This window comes from Chiloscyllium plagiosum, unplaced genomic scaffold (assembly GCF_037043375.1).
Source record: "Chiloscyllium plagiosum isolate Xiang-an unplaced genomic scaffold, Cpla_swu_hap1 HiC_scaffold_13, whole genome shotgun sequence".
NCBI classification, from domain to species: domain Eukaryota; kingdom Metazoa; phylum Chordata; class Chondrichthyes; order Orectolobiformes; family Hemiscylliidae; genus Chiloscyllium; species Chiloscyllium plagiosum.
Window position 1 is genome coordinate 20599160 of NW_028270151.1, and position 16963 is coordinate 20616122.

The 16963-nt window shown below is 40.7% G+C and overlaps 1 protein-coding gene across 1 annotated transcript; it reads left to right on the top strand.

Annotated features, from left to right (window-relative positions):
- LOC122556346 (extracellular calcium-sensing receptor-like) lies at positions 1–16576 on the top strand. The gene is made up of 10 exons (XM_043702978.2): positions 1–17; positions 3081–3315; positions 3857–3915; positions 4008–4181; positions 7318–7428; positions 9900–10188; positions 11874–12710; positions 12823–13050; positions 14883–15006; positions 15672–16576. The coding sequence occupies exons 1-10, from the start codon at positions 1–3 to the stop codon at positions 16574–16576; spliced, it is 2979 nt and encodes a 992-aa protein (XP_043558913.2).
- Positions 16577–16963: the final 387 nt, after the last annotated feature.

Sequence of the window (16963 nt, forward strand, 5' to 3'; positions counted from 1 at the left end):
ATGTCACCAAATGAAAGGTAGTTAACTTTCTTCTCTAATCACTGGTCTTGGCGTGAGTTAGGCGAGGATTCCCTGGGCGTTTCATGCAGTTAACCGAATCTTGGAGAATAAAACAGATGTTCGATTTAAGGAAACAGACTTTTTAAAATTCATGCATAGCTTTAGCCAGCATTTATTCACTATATCTAATTTCCTTTAAACTGCTAGCTTCCCTGTGCCAGTTCAGAGGGCAGTGAAAAGTCAACTAGATGTTCTATAGGTCTGAAGGTCCTTGTAGGCCAGACCACATAAGGGATGGCAGATTCATTCTCTGAAAGACATTATTGTGTCAGGTTGTATATCTTTCCTCCGCAACAATTATGGTCAACATTACATTCTCAATTCGAAGTGGTGTTTTTTTTTTGTCTTTTATTAAATTCAAATTGTACTATATGCTATGGCAGTGTTCTCAGGATATGGATTAATAGTCTAGTGCTAATACCACTGGGTTAATGCCTGCCCTTGTTTAAAAACATGCAGCACAACAGTTCGCTTAATACCTGTATCTACACTTATCAGTGGTGTTGCTAATTTCTCCCTCTGCACACTTTACGCATTCAAAACAGCAAATCGGCTGTCCGTTGCGTACAGCTTTCCTTGTTCTCGCTGGGCAGCTCTCTGAGCAACTTGATCGAGGGACTTTTTGGCAAATTATGCAATGATAGATAGACAGATTATTTTTCTCCAATATTAGCATTCAATTTGGAGATTCCCTATGGCACTGAACAAATGTACCTCTTGAAAATTTCAGAACTGCTACTTCAACTAAAATTCTGAACATATTTGGTGTAGACTTTCCATTGTAACTGCTTGGCTGTACGATAAGGCCAGCAGCTGATGGTGAATCGGCAGTCTATTTTAAATCTCTCCCAATTTTGTTTCCATTGAAATCACTCATTTTGCACCATAAGTATCAAACTCCATGCCAATGACTCTGAGATCATATCTCAGTCCCTTCACTGCTGACAATGTTGCTATTCAGGGTGCAGTGCATTCTGTTTCACCATTCACATCGCAAAATGTTCTCTTTAATAATTCTCATTGCGGACTCTCATCGACCCATTCATTGCATTGATCTTTATATCTCCTTTATGCAATTTTGTATAGTAAAGGTACTATTGATTCAATGGAGCTGAAGATCATCCTTTCAGTAAAATGAGCCCCAATTCGCTATCGATTAGATTGTACTTACCCTCTCAATTTATGTTTCCTTCCAGTTTCAAATGGATTATTTCCTGATTCCTGAAAATAATTGGAAATGTAATTATTTTCCTCCTGTCCTGCTCTTATTTTTTTCCTGTCCGGGACATATAAATTATTGTATTGGTCGAGTGAATCCGTATACATGAAAAGTATTGTGTGTGTGTGTGTAAGGGAATTAGAGTTTTGATGAGCAGTGTTACATGCTAAAGGTTTATAATTGTTTCCCTGTGCAGCAAGTGTGTAATAACTTACAAACATCGTTATTATTTTAAGTGCAAAAATCTGGTCAATACTTCCACTCAATCTTGGATCTAAACGTCGGGTAAACTGGGGACTCTTTGTCTATTTTTAAAATCTTTAACTTTTGTGATACCTCCAGGAATAATGGGGCTTGATTTCCAAAACTCCTTCCCAGTGAGGTATGACATAATTTCAAAGGAACATTCGAGAGCTCGTTTTCCAGATAAAGGAAAGATCAAATCTGGCATCATTTTTGCATTCAAAATGAAAACAGTTTTTTATTATTTCATCACGTAATTAGAGTTCCAGACATTTCGAGTTAAAGCACATACATAGAACATAGAACAGTACAGCACAGAACAGGCCTTTCAGCCCACGATGTTGTGCCGACATTGATCCTCATGTAAGGTAAACCTAATGTACGAACTCTCAAATTTCTGTGACCATGTGCATGTCCAGCAGTCTCTTAAATATCCCCAATGACCTCGCTTCCACAACTGCTGCTGGCAACGCATTCCATGCTCCCACAACTCTGCGTAAAGAACCCGCCTCTGACATCCCCTCTATACTTTCCGCCAAACAGCTTAAAGCTATGACCCCTCGTGTTAACAATTTCTGCCCTGGGAAAAAGTCTCTGGCTATCAACTCTATCAATGCTTCTCATTATCTTGTACACCTCAATTAGGTCCCCTCTCTTCCTTCTTTTTTCCAATGAAAAAAGTCCGAGCTCAGTCAACCTCTCTTCGTAAAATAAGCCCTCCATTCCAGGCAGCATCCTGGTAAACCTCCTGTTAACCCTCTCCAAAGCATCTACATCTTTCCTATAATAGGGCGACCAGAACTGGACGCAGTATTCCACGTGCGGTCTAACCAAAAGTTTTATAGATCTGCAACAAGACCTCTCATGGAGTAGAAATTTAGAAGGATGAGAGGGGAACCTCATTAAAACCAATGTGATTCTAAGTAATAAACAGGGGGAACGCAGGAAGGATATCTTCAATGACTGCAGAATCCAGAACCTTAAGTCACAGTCTAAGGACACCGGATAGGCTATTTAGGACTGAGATGGTTTTCTTCACCCAGACAGTGGTGAGCTTGTGGAATTCTCTGTCACAGAAAGCAATTGAGACCAAAACGTTCAATGTTTTCAAAGAGCTAGATATACTCAAACAAAGAACTGTGGATGCTGGAAGTCTGGATCAAAAACAGAAATTGCTGGAGAAACTCAGCAAGTCTGGCAGCATGTGTAAAGAGAAAGCAGAGACAACGTTTTGACTCCAGTGACCCTTTTTTCAGGAGTATTGCTGGATATCATTCTTAGTGCTAAAGGGATCAAAGACATAGAGCAAAAGCGGGAACACGGTATTGAGTTGAATGATGTGCCATAAACATACTGGATGGCTAAACAGGCTGAAAGGGCATATTGCTATTTTCTGTGTTTCTACACTAGCCAAGATCTGATTGAATGGTGGGTGAGGTAGGAGGCGTGGAAGAGTCTCTTCCTGTTTCAATATCCACGTCAAATCCACACAAGGACAGGGTAGACCTGATTAACTCATCAGCGCCTTGCTTTCACTTAAATTTCTATGTCAAAATAGCAGCTACATATTTACAGAATACCTTCCTCTGAGCGCCGCTCCAAACAATGGTTCCTTCATGTATCACGGACTTGTTCTCCTGGAGACGCGAATCCGTCACAGCTTCCCAACTTCCGAACAACCGCCCTATTCCCATCCTTCCCAGTTTACGACATCATACGTTGCTACCGAGTCCCCACTTTTCTTGTACGCCCTGTGCAATATTACCTGTATGCCTCCGTCTAAATCTTTTGTGGTATACAACCTTTTTCACTATGATCTGCCTGAACTGCTCGTAAACAAAGATTTTCACTGTACTTCGGTACACGTGACCATAAATAAATCAAACCAATTTTTCCAATCTTTTTCCAAAAATCAATTTTTCCAATCTTTGATCTGAAGTTTACTGTTTGCATATAATGCAAAGATTCGGGAAGAGACAGCAAAGTCTGTCACAATCAACACATTAGCAGCATGATTATTCTCAACACAATACTTTCGAATCATTTACAGTAAGTTGGTTACTTGTTCCACCTACTCTGCCATGGACAAAACTTGTGAACACGTGCACAAGATTTCTGACAAATGACCCTTTGCCATTTTCACAAGAAAACATGTTGTGAAGGGCATGGGCTCTAGAATAAGTAGCTTCATAAACTTTATTTGTGACTCTCAGTTGAGATACATTTGTGTAGGCGTTAGCCACCGTATGAGGTTTCTCTCTCCCGGTGCATTGATCACTCTGAGTTACAGGCCGTGTGTGTATCGTACTGTTTTCTGTCATTTTCAAACTGCAGCCGAGCACCAGGAGGAATGTAATGACTCCAGAAAGTGGCTCAACACTACTTTCTCAAGGGTAATTGGGGAGGGGGGTCATGGTTCTTCGGAAATTGCGTCCCCACTTATATGAGAGCAATGTTCCTACCGTGAAGCATTTTTTTCCCCCAGAACTGAACGATCAGATTCCCAGGGTAGACATTCGGATGAAGGCGCGTCAAAAACGTTTGAATCCGGGAACATTCACACTCGGGATGGCAACCCCAATAGCGCCGGTAACAAACCTCCTGTGTTCATCTGGCGGGAGAAGCGAGGTTGTAATCCAGGCCTCGCTCCCCACCCATTGTATACCAGATATATTCTGTCGGGCGATTTCTTCCCATAAAACATATCCCCTTGAGCGAGAAACGCTACCTCAACTTTCGCCGTAGATGCCTGTGTCACGCGGACAAGATGAAGTAACCTTTCTTTCGAATGAGTTCTGTAAACGGACTCGGAGAATGCAATGCAAACTTCCAGCTGCTGATCAACCTCCGTGAACGCCTGCTTTCCAAAATTTCCACCGTTCCAATCCAAGTCCATCCAAAGCTTTTGTCCAGTTGGACTAAAGCTTTAGTCTGAAAGTACCTGTAATCCCTTCGTATCGTTCTGAAAAACGACGGGAATTCTGTTGCTCAGACAGGAGCAAATGGCGAACTAATTCACCTGAGATTTAAAATAAAACACACTTTTGGAAACACGGAAAAGGAAATAAATAATATATTGGTGGGAAGAAATACATTAGGGGTTACATTTATACAGCGGACATCTTGGTATCCCAAAATGCTTCACAGTAGGAACATTTCTCTAACATAAATGGGGACGCAATTTCCGAAGAACCATGATTCAGTGAATTTGTTTAGTTTATCCTCGACTGTGGATGTCACTCACAAGGACAACATGTATTCCCCACCCCACTCCCACCCCCCAATTGCCCTTGAGAAAGTAGTGTTAAGCCACTTTCTGGAATCATTAAATTCCTCCTGGTGCAGATACATAATGTGAGAAGGATAGTCCATGGTTTCGAACAGGGAAGAATGACAATACTGTTCCTAGTCAGGAAAGTGCGTGACATGAAGGGGGAACTTGCGGGTGTTGGTGTTCCTTTGTGTCTGCTACACTTGTCCTATTACATCATAGAGGTGATGGGTTTGGAAGGTTCGATGGAAGATGCTTTCATGGTTTACTGCAGTGCACCATGTAAACATTACATCGGTAGTGGAGGTCGTGAATGTGTTAAATTGCTGGATAGGGTGCTGATGAAACTTCATCCTGCATGATGTCAAACTTATTGTGAGTGATTAGAACGGCCACTTACTCAAGTCATTGGACCGTGTTGAATTGGGCCCTTTTGCATGATGGAAGGGCATTAATGTGTCAGATGTGAATTACGCATGTCAGAATTCCCAGCCTGTGACACGCTCTTTTATCAACATTATCAATATAGCTTATGAAGTTTAATGGCAATGCCGTACTACTGAAAGATGCAGCAATATTATTCCAACTGAATGACAGCAGGTGATGGATTCTGTCTTGTTGGGGATGGTCGTTATTCAGTACTTGTTACTTATTGCCCAGGTCTGGATGTTGTCCAGGTCTGCTGCATGTCGACATGGACTGCTTCAGTATCTGAGGAGTCCTCAATGGTATTGAACTTCGTGCAATCTTCAACGAACATCCGCACTGCTCACAATCTCATGCATTAATGAAGTAACTGATGGTGATGCTTTTGATGAATACATTTTGACCTGGTCAGAGTAAGGTCCTCATACTCCATTTTGAAATTATGTTATATTTTATTACGACTGAATTATGCACTTGTAAATAAACTAGTTAACATAATACACATAATGCATTCTAGTAATTACCTGCCAACTTGGCTATAGAAAATTATGGGAGCAAAGTTTAAGTCTGCATGGATGTTGTACAGTGCAGGAAAGTTCTGTTTTAAATAGTTACATTTTAATGAATTTACATGCTTACCGAGATAGTACCTACACTATACAATTAGCTGATAAATTAAACATTCGTGTGAATATGGTGCAGGTAATAACTGCAGGCGGGAACACATCTTTTGTCTTACAATTTCGCACAGAGTAAGTAATCTTTTTAATGAAAACCAAGAAAACTTTAACTATCTTTTCTTCCGTTGAATAGAAGCAATAACATTGAATAATATTGCAGACTACTTTGTCAGCTATTTGATGTAATCCCATTACTATGTTGCCCAACAAGTGCTTAAGGGTATTTACTGAAGGGAACACCTGCTTTAAAAAATCATACTATTGCGATAAAGCTTTTAGCGATTGATGCCGGGACTGCCGAAAATTGCGATGCTCCTGATTCGGCGACCATTGTAGACAACATGGCTCCTGGTGGGGTGTGGAGTTCTATGCGTTGAGTCGCATTTGGAAAAGCTTCTGCTACAGGGGTCTGGATGATCCGGTATCAAATGTTGTTCAGAATCTTCAGCTAATTGGCTATGACCGTGTGTAGCAGTTAAATGGTCTTCAGACCTGTGAGCCCACCCCAGTCAGGAGCAAACCTGTCTACAGGATGGCTGCTGCTGTTTTGCATTCCCATCAAGTTCTTTGCTTTTTTTTATAAAGGCGTAAAAGTCTGTAAAATAAATTAACTAATAGATTCAGCAAAGGACACACTTATGGTCTTCTAACGTCCTCCACGGCCATGGTTAAAAATAGCATTTATCTTTTCCAATGCCACTTTTAGCTGGTCACTAATTGGCTGCATTTTTCCAAAGGGATCAGTCCTTTGTCCTAAACTCCTGGTCGTTTGTGAACTTGTATTGACAGAACATAGTGTGCAAAATGTTGAGGAAGGTACGGTAAATAGGAAGATATCTTCCTCTCAATGGAGCGGTCAATAACCAGGGGGCATAGATTTAAACTAAGGGGCATGAGGATTTAGTGAAGATTTGAGAATTATTTTTCATCCAATGGATGGGGTATATTGGGAACACGTTACCTGAAAGGTTGGTAGAGTTGGGAAGCCTCACATTTAAAAGTATTTAGATGAGCATTGAAAGTCTTAACAAACCAGACTACAGGATAAGTGTTGGAAAATAGAATCAGAGAAGATAAACATCGATGACCTAATGGACACACTGGGGCTGAGGACCTCTTCCCATGTGTATAACTTGATGACTCTAGGAATAATTAATTGTGTTTCTCCGTAGTCTCGTCCCATTGGGTAGAGGAAATTGTAATTATGTCTCCTCCTGAGGGTTGTTTTTTTTTATTAACTGCAGGGAAGTTACCCGATCACCCATGAAACGCGAAAGTTTATAAACCCACGGTGTGTTCCTGATACGAGTCGCTATGCACCTCCTTTTGCTTTGGGGGCTATTGTTAGCAGTTAGTGTTTCCATGTTGAGAACAGACGACGCAACATGTAAACACCAGAAAATGTTTGATTTGTCTAGTTTATCCAAGGATGGAGACATCATCATCGGCGGAATCTTTGGTCTGCATTCCGGTGTAGAGAAACTGGAACTTGCTTTTGAAACGAAGCCCAAAGCAGTGAAATGCAAAAGGTCAGTTCAGTGAGTGTAATTGAACAGAAGATATGAAACACAATGCAATCGAGTTAAATGATTGATTTGCTTTTTGTTATGTCATCTTCCCTTCTCATGTCAAAACACAAATTTTAAAGTTGAATTTTTAAAAAAGAAAGTGCTGGAGAAACTCAGCAGCTCTGTTATCCTGGAGTCCAAACTTTGTCTCTCTCTCTCTCCACCGACGGTGCCAGACATGCTGAGTTTCTTCAGCACTTTCTGTTTTTGTTTTAGATACTAAGCATCCGCAGTTTTATTTAAATTTGTCGACCAACATTTATGAACGGGTGGATGCTTGTATAAGTTTGAGTTGATACTATCCAGTATTGTGATGAGAGAGGAAAAAGATGAGCTGGAGTTGGTAAAGTAACTTGATTGACAAGAGTCCGGAAAGACATGGAAACAGGAAGTGATGTTTCATTCTTTACAGCTGGTTAAGGGCAATGGCGCACATGAATGGAAGAAAGCCACTTTCACATCTGTTAATTTATGGAATGGTTTCATTCTCCTCTCTTTGATCTTGTGGAATCTCTTCTGGGCATGACTCCCACTCAGATACGGCGGGGAGCTTCTCCTGGTTATTTTTTGATCAAGCTCCTGTCAATGTCGCTGAGTACGTTAAATGAACCCAGAGTTCTGGTTGGACGAGTCCTTCGAATTCATAGCTTAATGGTAACCCCGATATTTGTCCTTGCTGCACTTCTCAATTCGAGCAGGGTAGCCAGACGCTGTCACATGGACCATTTTAGTTTAGTCATTCATGGGATGTGGACAACAGACGATACGTCTGTTCGCAGTAACAAGATAATAGTCTATATTATGGGGATGAGGGGTTGGTTGGATGAGGGACACCAGTAGAGCTCTCATGTATCTTATTTCCAGTAACAGCATTGGATCTTTCTGATCCAAGAGACCCAATGCTGGTTTATCTAATTATTTATTTGCTGAATGCACATCCCAGAGGCAAGCGACCACCTCCTCAGTGACTTTCTAAAATCATCAGTAGCTATTTAAGCTCCAGAAGAGATACACCTCAAGGCAAGATTGTTTATAAGTCTTACCAAATACAGAAGCGGTGAAGGTTGGCTGTGCAGGGATCCCACACAGATGGAACCTGTTTAATAAGGACCCCTCATTGTTGTAGTTCAACGCCTGCCATTTCCCAGATGGATTTTGTCACAAGGAACTTGCCAGTGATCTACTAAATGAAAATTGAAAGAACTGCTAATGCGGTGGATCAGAAACAAAAACAGAAGTTGTTGGAAAAACCGAGCAGGTCTGGCACCATCTGGGAAGAGAAATCAAAGTTAATGTTTCAGGACATATTCTGAGGAAGGGTCACCAGACCCGAAACGTTCACTTTAATTTCTCTTCACAAGTGCTACCAGACATGCTGAGCATTTCCACAATGTCTGTTTTTGTTGCGAGTGTTATTCTGGTTTGACCTTTCTTTGATCCAATGGAAGTCTGTTACTGAGGAAGGTTGCTCTGTCAGGGACATCCAGGTGGAAGGTGGGCAGAGGTGATTTGAACAGGTCTTCATGGGGCCAGTCAAGAATGCAGCAAAAACGACTTCAACAAGCTGATGGGCTGGTGGATGTGAGGGATTGAAAAGAGAACAAGCAGCCAGGGAGGAGTGTTGAGAGGAGGGCTCCAATTATGATGTGCATTGTGACATTGAGTTGAGTATCATCAGGATATGTTTGTGATGACCCACACACAGTACTTTGTTGCAAAATATGATATGTCAAGTGCTGAGTTCTGGAGTACTGTAGCAGTTGTGTCCGCGTACACCCAACAGGTTTGGACTATTTATTGTTTCTAGCTTTGATCTTCGCTGCTGTTTTCTTCAGATGCTCCATAAAGGACAAAGCCTCTCTAGGGTCATACACAAACATCTTGAATTGGGATCAAGTTTTAGTCTCTGACCATCTATGCTGATCAAAAATTCTCCTTTTGACAGGGGGATTGTGGAGCTGGCATACTTGGGTTTTAGAGGGACTTAGAATGAAATGCCATGAAGATCAATGGCCTATTAACTTCATGAAAGATCTGGTCCAAAGAATGATCGGTGTAAAAGAATGGAGCTTGGATGGTACATCATAATACATTCATTCAGAGTATATCTCAAAGCAAAATACTGCAAATACTGGATGGAATAGTTCTGAGAAGTGTCATATTGGATTTAAAATGTTAACTCTGTTTCTCTGTCCACAGATGCTGCCAGACCTGCTGAATTTCTCCAGCACTTTCTGTTTTTGTTCAGAATTTATCTCATTGAACAGACCACACTTTCAACACTACAGTAGTATTTTACTCTTGCTTAATCTCCCAGTTCCAAACCAGACTATCATTATTCATTAAGTTAGTATGTGTGCTAATAAATACACAACCAATGCTCAGAAATGTGTTCATATTAGCCCTAATCTGCATGTATTTCTATCCTACAGTTTTATATTTCGGGCATTGCGTTTCATACAGGCAATGATTTTTGCTATAGAGGAAATAAACAAGAATCCAGATCTAATTCCACATCTTACACTGGGATACAGGATTTATGATTCATGCAATCTGCCTCAATTTTCTGTAAAAGCTGCTTTCGAGTTGGTAAATAGTGGGGAATCAACATCTTCGAACCAGTTATGTCAACAGCCCTTGGTTTCTGCTATGGTTGCTGAATCAGGATCATCGCAATCTTTAGCAGTTGCAGCATCAATCGGTCCTTTCAGGATTCCTATGGTAAGACCTGTGTCACATGAATATGAGATTTTTTTAAATGGCCACATCGGTAAATATCTTTAAACACTTGGTGGGCATCGTAGTCATGGAATGACATCAAACAGACCATAAAACACAGGCTTCAACATGACTCAATGTTATTGCTTCTTCCCAGCTGAAGAAAGGAGAGTTTATGTTTTCCATAATTTTTTTGTTACAGAGTTACATGTTCTGTGTTAAATATTACAAATGATGTGTTCCCACCTACAGTTATTACCTGTACCATCATCACAAGAATATTTAATTCATCAACTATTTGTACAGAGGACTGTAGGTACTATTTCTTTAAGCAGGTAGATTCATTGAAAGGTAATAATTACAAGAGAACTTCCTTGCACAGTACAACATTCATGCAGATTTAGAATTTGCTCCTATAATTTTGTATAGCCAAGTTGACAGGTAAATATTGGCGTGCATGTTGGGTATTAGTTTATTTGTAACTGAATAATTTAGTTGTAATAAAATATTATTTACAAGTGAATAATTTAGTTGTAATAAAATATAACACAATTTCAAAATGGAGCATGAGGATCTTACTCTGACCAGGTTAAAATGTATTCATCAATAGCATCACGATCAGTTACTTCATTAATGACCTTTCTACATGAGATGGTGAGAAGTGAGGATGTTGTTTGAGGATTGCAGCACCTTCTCAGATACTGAAACAGTCCATGTCCATATGCACCAGACCTGGACAACATCCAGACTTAGGCAATAAGTGGCAACTCCTGGACAAGAAACATTTCCAGCAAAACTGAATCTATCACCGCTTGTCATTCAGTTGCGATACTATTGCTGAATCATTCAGTATCCAGGGCATCGGCATTAACCAGGAATTAAACTTCATAAGGTATTTCGACAACGTAGATACAACAGCGTGTCACAGGCTGGGAATTCTGAGATGAGAAGTTCACATTCTGACTCCCCAATGCCCTCCCATCTTTCAAAAGCACAATTTAAGAATACTCTCCACTGACTTGAGTAAGTGCCGTTCTAACCACACCCAATAAGTTTGTCATATTCAGGATGAAGCTTCATCAGCATCTTACCCAGTAACTTAAAACATGCACGACCTCCATTCCTGATGAACAATGCAACGTGTACAGGATACAGTGCAGTAGCCCGTGAAAACAACCTTCCACTGCACTTATCGAACCCATTGAGTCTATGGCATAAAAGGACAAGGGCAGCAGACACATAGTAACACCAGCAGTCGCAAGTTCCCCCTTAAGTCTCACATTTCCTGACTGGGAACTGTACTGTCATTCCTTTACCATTCAAAACCCTGCACTGTCTTTCCCAAATTAGGTACCTGCACTAGTAGGAATGTAATAATTCCAGAAAGTGGGTCAACACTACTTTCTCAAAGATAATTTGAGGGGGTTTGGGGGACCTTGTGAGTGACACCCACAGTCCAGGAGAAACTAAACTAATTATCTGATAAAACTTCTTGGCAAATCGTTCTCCCACTTCTCTGATGTTAGCGCAATCACCACAGTCCGGAAGTGAAGCATATTGGGATTTCTCAAAGTCCGTTATATAAAAGCAAGCATTTTTAAAATTATTTATTTCTTCCCGCCAAGATATGATTTAATTCCCTTGTTTTCTTTTCCATGTTTCCAAAAGTGTTTTACTTTAAATCGCAGGTGAGTTATTTCGCCACTTGCGCCTGTCTGAGCAACAGGAGAGAATTCCCTTCGTTTTTCAGAACGATACCAAGTGATTACTTTCAGGCTAAAGCTTTAGCCCAACTGGTCAAACGCTTTGGATGGACTTGGATTGGAACGGTGAAAAGCGACAACGACTACGGAAATTTTGGAATGCAGGCGTTCACGGAGATCGTTCAGCAGCTGGGAGTTTGCATTGCATTCTCCGAGTCCTTTTACAGGACTCATTCGAAGCAAAGGTTGCTTCATCTTGTCCGTGTGATACAGGCATCTACGGCGAAAGTTGTGGTGGCGTTTCTCGCTCAAGGGGATATGGCTGCTTTATTGGAAGAAATCGCCCGACAGAATATATCTGGTATACAATGGGTGGGGAGTGAGGCCTGGATTACAACCTCGCTTCTCCCGCCAGATGAACACAAGAGGGTTGTTACCGGCGCTATTGGGGTTGCCATCCCGAGTGTGAACATTCCCGGATTCAAAAACTTTTTGATGCGCCTTCATCCGAATGTCTACCCTGGGAATCTGATCGTGCAGGAGTTCTGGGAAAAAACCTTCGGCTGCAGCTTGAAAATGACAGAAAACAACACAATAAACAAACGGTCTGGAAGTCAGAGTGATCAATGCACTGGGAGAGAGAATCTTCACACGATGGCTAACGCCTACACAGATGTATCTCAACTGAGAGTCACAAATAAAGTTTATGAAGCTACTTATTCTATAGCCCATGCCCTTCACGACATGCTTTCTTGTGAAAATGGCAAGGGGCCATTTGTCAATAAATCGTGTGCAAGATTTCCCAAGTTTCAGCCATGGCAGGTAGGTGGAACAAGTAACCAACTCATTGTAAATGATTCGGAAATATTGTGTTGAAAATTATCATGCCGCACAACGCGTTGACTCTGACGGACTTTGCTGTCTCTTCCCGAAGCTTTTGCATTATATGCAAACAGTGAATTTCACAACGAAAGTTGGGAAAAGGGTAAATTTCGACGAAAATGGGGACTCGGTAGCAACGTATGATATCGTAAACTGGCAGCTGAAGGATGGGAATAGGGCGGTTGTTCGGAAGGTGGGAAGCTACGACGAGTTCGCGCCTCCAGGAGAACAAGTCGTGATAAATGAAGAATCCATTGTTTGGAGCGGCGCTCAGAGGAAGGTGATTTATGAATATGTAGCTGCTACTTTGACATTGAAATTGTAAAGTTTTAAGTGGTAGTGAGGCGCTGAGGAATTAATCAGATCTGCCCTGTCCTTCTGTGCATATCACGTGGATTTGAAATACGAAGAGTCTCTTCAACCCCTCCTACCTCACCCACCATTCAAACAGACCTTGGCTAATGTAGAAACATAGAAAATAGGAAGTGCTATTTCAGCCTGTTAAGCCATTCAATATGTTCCTGGCTGATCATTCAGCTCCATGCCATATTCCCACTTTAGTCCGTAGAATGATATTTAATAATAATTCTGCAGAAGGGTCACTGGAGTCAAAACGTTAACTTTGCTTTCTCTTCACAGATGTTGCCAGATTTGTGAGTTTCTCCAGCAATTTCTGATTTGTTTCAGATTTCCAGCATCCACAGTTTTTTTTTTGGTTTAACTATATCTATCTCCTTGAAAACATTGAAGGTTTTTTCCTCAATTACTTTCTGTGGCAGAGACTTCCACCAGCTTACCACTGTCTGGGTGAAGAAAATCATCTCAGTCCCAAATGGCCTATACCGTGTCCTTGGATTGTGACTTCTGGTTCTGAATTCTGCAGTCATTGAGGACATCACTCCTGTGTTCACCCTGTTTAATCTGGTTACAATCACATAGGTTTTAATGAGGTCCCCCTCATTCTTATAAACTTCAATTCCAATCATTCGCTTTAGCTCCACTTTACTGGAACTCTAATTACTCAACAAAATAAAACTGTTTTTCAATATTGAATACATAAATGGTGCCACCATCAACAGCATTTTGAGGAAGGACTTTCAGAGTTGTATCTTCCTTTCTATGAAAGATGTGCTCTTGAATGTTGCTTCCAAATTGAGTCACACCTCGCTGAGAAAGATTGCTGGAAATAAAGCCACGATGTTCCTGGAGGTATCACAAAAGTTAAAGATTTTAAAAAGTCGACAAAGATTCCCCAACATACTTGACTTTTAGACAGATTGAGTGATAATACTGACCAATCTCCTTACGTAACAAAAAAATGACCACGTTTGTAAGTTGTCTCTTGCTACAGATAAACAGTTCCAAGTTATTGGCATGTAATTAATAAATAGAAAACTCTGCTTCCCTTACGCGCACACATATAACAATACTGTTCATTTACATATATTTACTCAGCCAATACGGTAACTTATATGTCTAAGACAGGGAAAAGGCGCTGGAAAGGACCAAAAATAGGTGCACATCCAACAATAAGGGGATAATCAGCCAGGCAAACTGGAAGGAAACATAAATTGGGAGGATAAGTATAAAATTGTCAATAGCGATTTGGGGCCCATTTTTCTTTATGGATGATCTTCAGTTCCACTGAAGCCAATATTAACTTATACACCTTAAAGATTATACAAATGACGTGGAAAGATCAGTGCAATGAATGGGTCGTGAGAGTGTGCACTGAGAATTGTTAACTAGAATATTTTGCGATATGAACGATGAATCAGAATAGAGTGCACCCTGAATAGCAGCATTTCCGACAAAGAGATTGAAAGAGTCATTGGCATGGAGTTTGATACCAATGTTGTGAAATGAGTGACTTCAATAGGAACAAAACTGGGAGAGATTCAAAAAGGACTGTCACTTATCGCACTGGTGACCTTATCGCACAGCTAATCAATTACAATGGAAAGTCTACACCAAATATGTTCAGAATTTCAGAAATTGCAGTTGTGATGAAATTTTCAAAAGGGTTATTTGTTCAATTGCATAGAGAATCTCGAAACTGAATGCAATATTACAGAAAATTAATTGGTTTATCATCGCATAATTTTCTAAAAGATTCCTCGATCAAGTTGCTCCGAGAGCTGCCCAGCTGGAACAAGGAAAGCTGCACGCAAAGGCCAGCCGATTTGCTGTTTTGATTGCATACAGTGTGCCGAAGGAGAGATTAGTAACATCACAGGTGAGTGCAGACATAAACGAACTTTTGTGCTGTATGTTTTTAAACAAGGGAAGGTGTTAGCCCAGTGGTATTAGCACTAGACTATGAATCCAGACAGGAAAACGTGAGGACTGGAGATCAGAGTCGAGAGTGTGCTGCTGGAAAAGCACAGCAGATCAGGCAGCATCAAAGGAGCAGGAGAATTGATGTTTCGGGCATAAGCCCTTCATCATAAACCTCATGCCTGATGAAGGGCTTATGCCCGAAACATCGATTTTCCTGCTCCTTTGATGCTGCCTGATCTGCTGTGCCTTTTCCAGCACCACCCTCTTGACTATTAATCCAGATACCCAGGTATTTGACCTGGGAACTCTGTCATGACACATGTTAGAATTTGAATGCAATAAAAGAACAAGCTCTGAAATTGAGAGTGTAATGTTAACCATAATTGTTAGGTCGAAGATGCCTCACTGATTTGCTTTCAGGGAAGGAAACTGCCATTCCTTACCTGGTCTGGTCTACACGGGACTCCAAACCCACAGCAACGTTGTTCACACTTCGCTGCCATCTGAAGTGGTTTAGGGAGCCCATCAGTTTAAAGCTAATAACTGCTGGCTGAAGCTTTGAATGAATTTTTAAAAGAAATGTCTGTTTCCTTAAATCTAACTGCTGTTTTGATCTCCAAGATTCAGTTAATTGCATAAAATGTCCCAGCGATTCCTGGCCCAACTCTCAACAAGACCAGTGCATAGCGAAGAAAATTGATTATCTTTCATTTGGTGACACCATGGGAGTCATTTTGACCACACTCGCGTTGGTTGGAGCTTTAGCAACTGTGACAGTTGGCATCATATTTGTGTTTTATAAAGACACTCCAGTCGTGAAAGCCAATAATTCGGAGCTTAGTTTCCTCCTTCTCTTCGCATTGACGCTATGTTTCTTGTGCTCTCTTACATTCATCGCCAAACCATCAGGATGGTCCTGTGCATTACGCCACACAATGTTTGGTATTATTTTTGTCCTCTGCGTTTCCTGCGTTTTGGGGAAAACGGTTGTGGTGGTAATGGCCTTTCAAGCAAAATTTCCTAGCAATAATGTGGCCAAATGGTTTGGTCCCGTGCGACAGCGTCTAACTGTGTGTTGTCTTACTCTGGTGCAATGCTTCATCTGCATGGTCTGGCTAATTATATCGACGCCCTTTCTTGCCCAAAACATAAAATATGCCAAAGAGCTAATCATCCTGGAATGTGATGTGGGCTCTAAAGTAGCATTTTATTGTGTCCTCAGTTACATAGGTTGCCTGTCAGCTGTTTGTTTTGTTGTTGCATTTCTAGCTCGAAATTTGCCAGATGCTCTCAATGAGGCTAAATACATTACATTTAGTATGCTTATATTCTGTGCTGTTTGGATTTCATTCATTCCAGCTTACATCAGTTCCCCTGGGAAGTTTACTGTCGCCATAGAAGTGTTTGCTATTTTGGCATCTAGCTTTGGTCTACTTTTCTGCATTTTTGCTCCTAAATGCTATGTGATCTTGCTGAAACCAGAGGAAAATACTAGGATGCATTTGATGGGCAGAATGTCCTCTTAAAAGCCCTGCAGATGATTCATAAACATTAGGCCATATAAGAATAATCCTTCTGCTTTAATTGTTAGATATTCTGAGCTCACATTTCAAAATTAATGTAAGTAATGACTATAACTGTATAATATTCAAACGTAGTTTTCAATGCATGACTAGTAGGGGATTTATGTTCAGCTGTTAGTATCCAATGAACATTTGCTCATCTGTTTCCACTTTTATGGTGTTCTGAAAAATATTTACTTTGGAGAATAAAATATTGTTGTTTTAAAATAGTGAAAGGATAGACCTGATCTAAAAGATAAAGTCCTAAAGTGGAGGAAGACCAATTTTAACAGTATTAGGCAAGAACTTTCAAAAGTTGATTGGGGGTGGATGTTTCCAGGTAAAGGAATT

What these genes read in the sequence shown, in the direction of transcription:
- LOC122556346 (XM_043702978.2), top strand. An exon ending in GGCCTCGCTCCCCACCCATT is followed by an intron (nt 4,182 to 7,317) that starts GTATACCAGATA and finishes TGATTTGTCTAG; the next exon opens with TTTATCCAAGGATGGAGACA. An exon ending in GGAGCGGCGCTCAGAGGAAG is followed by an intron (nt 13,051 to 14,882) that starts GTGATTTATGAA and finishes ATTTTCTAAAAG; the next exon opens with ATTCCTCGATCAAGTTGCTC.